This window comes from Malus sylvestris, chromosome 10, assembly GCF_916048215.2.
Source record: "Malus sylvestris chromosome 10, drMalSylv7.2, whole genome shotgun sequence".
Taxonomy (NCBI): Eukaryota; Viridiplantae; Streptophyta; class Magnoliopsida; order Rosales; family Rosaceae; genus Malus; species Malus sylvestris.
In genome coordinates this window covers 36,895,649-36,900,324 of record NC_062269.1, presented here as the reverse complement: position 1 = coordinate 36,900,324, position 4,676 = coordinate 36,895,649, and the positions used below count along the sequence as shown (strand labels likewise).

The 4,676-nt window shown below is 40.8% G+C and overlaps 1 protein-coding gene across 1 annotated transcript; it reads left to right on the top strand.

The window, feature by feature from the left end:
• Positions 1–1,426: 1,426 nt before the first annotated feature.
• Positions 1,427–4,463, top strand: LOC126587802 (9-cis-epoxycarotenoid dioxygenase NCED2, chloroplastic-like). Its single transcript, XM_050252877.1, has 2 exons — positions 1,427–3,532; positions 4,251–4,463. Exon 1 carries the CDS (start codon positions 1,549–1,551, stop codon positions 3,358–3,360), a length of 1,812 nt encoding a protein of 603 aa, XP_050108834.1. The 5' UTR covers positions 1,427–1,548; the 3' UTR covers positions 3,361–3,532; positions 4,251–4,463.
• Positions 4,464–4,676: the final 213 nt, after the last annotated feature.

The following is a 4,676-nucleotide window of genomic DNA, read 5'->3' as shown; positions in this document are numbered from 1 at the left end:
AAAAATGCGATCACTTATGTGTTACTTTGGTATAATATATGTACGTGTGACGTGGGACAGTGGGAGGGATGAGAGGGAGGTGTGGGGGCAACGATTTGACCACGATTTTAGTGGTGGAAAGAGAGTAAAAAACGGCCACGTGGGGTGGGGTGACCTTACCATGAGGGCCTGAAGAGGGAGGGACGCGGAGTTGCATAAAAAAGGGCATCACTTGGACTTGCGGTGGAGACTGGTGCCGGACATGGTCACGATTTCTGTAATCTTCACACTCCATCCTATCTCCTTGATCATCCTTTCCTTTTTTGTGGGCATGCATGTGTCATTGTGTTTCCTCTCTCTTACTCTTATTTTATTGGTCCCTAATTCTAGGACCCAATAAAAAATAACCCAATTATTCATTCGTTTTGCTTCAAAGTAAAACCCATCTGGTCTTTTGTAGTTCAGTTCATTATTAGAATCAAAGTAATGCCACCCTTATTACATATATGTACCATTATTTGTATCATTTAAGACATGTAGGACTCACCTGCACATATGGATCTTATCTCTATTAGAGGGATGATACAAATGTGTGGTAAGAATAGAATTTTGTTAGAATCTACATTCACTGATATTTTGTGTTTGACTCTCTTTTTAAGAAAAGACTAAACTTAATAACAAGAGTAATGCTATGGAGATAAATTTGTAGATAAAATTTGCAAATCAAATGATTTGTCACCAATAGGAAATGTGAACATTTATCAATACTTAAGGAATAATCAAATCATCAACTTCTATATCATTTAGTTTACAAAAATTTATTTACAAATTTAGTCTCTCTAGTATTATTTTAGTAACAATAGTGCATCGCCTACTATAACGCTTCATATCATGTAAGTTTTGCTCTCGTCTTGATGTATGGTTAAAATTATGTCGTATCACCCATTTTTTTTCATTTTCGTTTTGTTTGAGGAAGAAAAAGAAGAAAAAATTGGAATTGCACCCTCTCATAGTCTTAATTCAAATGTCAATTCCCAAAGAGTAATGTTATCCATACCATATTTTCATACTACATTTTTATATCACCTTAGGTGGCATCTGATGTGAACAGCCACATTATTTGAAAAATTTGCAAAACCCAAGGAAATGAAGGAGAAAGACTTCTCGTATACCACAATCATCATTTAATTAACTAGTTTCTTAATTATTAGTTTATTAAATAATGAACTAAATTAAAAATTTTGATTAATTCAAATGATGTGGCTATCCACATCAAATGCCACCTAAAGTGATATAAAAATGTGGTACAAACGTCCTTCCCACCAATCCAACACAATACGTGGTCTTCTCTCAAGATGTCTGAGGTGGACTGCACCTCCTTCACAAATAAACAACTTCTCTTTTCACCTCCCCTCCCAACTCTATTTATACTCCACATTTCCTACTTCCTTTCTCCCCAAACCTCTCACTTCCTCTCTCTCTCTCTCTCTCTCTCTCTTCTCTTTGCTTTCACCCAGAGGTTTTAACGAAAGCAAAAACACAAAAACCTCCGTAAGCATACACAAAGCTATGTCAACTCTTCCAAAAGCACCTAACTCTAATAGTTGGGCACAAATGCATCTCTCTTTCTCTTCTTCTTCATCAGTAGTGGATCCTATGGGCTTCTCCAAAAGGTCCATCTCCTTGAAGAGCAGCAAAAACCGTAGAAATTCGAGTATCATTCACTGTGCTTTACGATCTCCCTCAGTTCTTCACTTCCCAAAACCACCCTACAACACACCAGTAATTACCAAGGAAGCCACTCCAGCAAAACCCAAAACACGTCAGCTTCCACAGTGGAATTTACTACAGAAAGCAGCTGCCATGGCGATCGACGTGGTCGAAGGAGCATTAGTCTCACGTGAGCGCCAAAACCCACTTCCCAAAACCTCAGACCCACGTGTCCAAATGGCCGGAAATTACGCTCCTGTGCCGGAGCAAGCCGTCCGCCACTCCTTACCCGTTACCGGCACCATACCCGACTGCATTAACGGCGTCTACGTCCGCAACGGCGCCAACCCATTACACGAGCCCGTGGCCGGGCACCACCTTTTCGACGGCGACGGCATGGTTCACGCCGTCAGCATCGATTCCGGTTCTGCCAGCTACGCCTGCCGGTTCACCGAGACTCAGAGGCTCGTCCAAGAAAGGGAAATGGGGCGACCAGTTTTCCCCAAAGCCATCGGCGAGCTCCACGGCCACTCCGGCATCGCTCGCCTCCTCTTATTTTTCGCACGTGGGGCTTTAGGCCTCCTCGATAAAAACCAGGGCACAGGCGTCGCAAACGCCGGCCTAGTCTACCACAACGGCCGCCTCTTAGCCATGTCGGAAGACGACTTGCCGTACCAGGTCCGGGTCACTAAATCCGGGGACCTCGAAACGGTCGGTCGTTACGATTTCGACAGCCAGCTGGGGTCAACAATGATCGCACACCCAAAGGTCGACCCGGAGTCCGGCTCTCTCCACTCCCTCAGCTACGACGTCGTTCAGAAGCCGTATTTAAAATACTTCCACTTCTCCCCCAATGGCGCGAAATCCCCGGACGTGGAGATCCCATTGGCAGGGCCCACCATGATGCATGACTTCGCGATCACCGAGAACTACGTCGTGATCCCGGACCAGCAGGTGGTGTTCAAGCTCGGAGAGATGATCACGGGTGGGTCTCCTGTGATCTACGACAAGACCAAGATGTCGCGGTTCGGAATTCTTAAGAAGAATGAGGAGAACGCCGACGACATCATCTGGGTTGACTCTCCCGACACGTTCTGCTTCCACCTCTGGAACGCGTGGGAGGAGCCCGAGTCGGACGAGGTCGTTGTGATTGGATCCTGCATGACTCCCCCCGACTCAATCTTCAACGAGTGCGATGAGAACCTCAAAAGCGTGCTGTCCGAAATCCGGCTCAATTTGAAAACCGGCGAGTCGACTCGGCGGGCGATTTTGTCTGAGTCGGACGACGTGAATTTGGAGGCGGGAATGGTGAACAGGAACCGACTTGGTAGGAAAACTCGGTTCGCTTACCTCGCAATTGCCGAACCGTGGCCGAAAGTTTCGGGTTTTGCCAAAGTAGATCTTTTCACCGGGGAGGTGAAAAAGTTTTTTTACGGCGATAAGAAGTACGGTGGTGAGCCGTTTTTCGTGCCGAGCACGGCCGAGGGCGCGTCGGAGGACGAAGGTTACATTCTGACGTTCGTTCACGACGAGAAGAAATGGAAGTCGGAGCTTCAGATTGTTAACGCGGTAAATATGAAGTTGGAGGCTACGGTAAAGTTACCTTCAAGGGTACCCTACGGGTTTCATGGGACGTTTATAGAATCGAAGGACTTGGTAAATCAGGCATAGATAGAACGGTGAAAAAAAGAAGCAAAGTGGTGACAGTGTTGTTAGGGATGGGTGAAAATAGGGAAGGGAGACATTACCAGAGGGATTTGTAGAGAAGCAGACAATGTCCCCGGATTTTCTCCTGGAATATTTTTAAACCCTAAAAACTTTCTTGGTTTTGCTAAGCAGATGGGTAGATTTTTTTTTGGAGTAATTAGGTTTTCATCCTTATTTTTACTACTCTATTGATTAAAACCTTATTACTTTTCAATTTTTGATCAAGGTCCTTTGTATTAATAATATCATTAATTATTTCAATAATAAAATATTTTTTATTTCTAAATATATTCATTTAATATTAAAAATATTACAATTAGTATATTTATATTTATGGCTAAATTTTTTATCATATATTTTTATTTTTAGTTTGTACCCATTTTTAATTTGCAACCCTTTTTTAATTTGTACCAATTTTCCTTTCAGTTTTAATTTGTACCCATATATTAATTTCTTTTTGTGCCCATATTTTTTAAAGTTTTATTTGTATTGTACCCATATTTTTTTATTTATTTGTACCCATTTTTATTTTTGCTAAATGTACCCATTTTGAAGAATGTACCCATGTTTTGATACAATAATTTTTTGGTTATTTTTATGAATGTGCCCATGTTTACACACACACACACACACAATAGTATATTTATATTTTAATATTTTTAATCCCACAAATTATGGTTTTTTATTTAAAATCTCATTACTATAAACAACTATAAATTTTAATTTTTAATTTAAAAAATATAGTAACGTACATAGAACTAAATTATCAATTAATTTCAGGGACTTGGATCAAAAATTAAAAACTAATAAGGTTTCAATCAAAGACTGTTCATAACTAGGGACCGCATCCAAAGTCTCCCTTTTTTTTTTTTTGTTTTTGTTTTTGTTTTTTTTTACGGTCATCCTTTGGGTACGGTAATTAGGTTTTGATGATGATGATGATCGGAGATCAGCTTGTAGCTTTTGGAGTGTAGGTAGCCCTTCGAGCTCAGCTGGTTTATGTTTCTTCTATCTTTCTTCACTCTGTGAAATATTTTTAATGCAGAAGTTCGATCTGTGTTTTATCTTGTCTTCTCTCTGTTCTAAATCCAGGAGGATCCTTCCTGTGGGGATCTTCAATCACATATGTTTATCATAAATCGTACTGTTATCATTGTAATTTTTTTATTTAAAATTAAATATAAACAGTACCTGATAAAAATTGGCTGCACGATGTAATATGAACGGATGTCATTGGAGCATCCTCGGATCCTCAGAAAAGGGATCTGGCGAGGATCCTT

Excerpts from the sequence above, each read along its gene's own strand:
- LOC126587802 (XM_050252877.1), top strand. The coding sequence starts at position 1,549 with ATGTCAACTCTTCCAAAAGCACCTAACTCTAATAGTTGGGCACAAATG.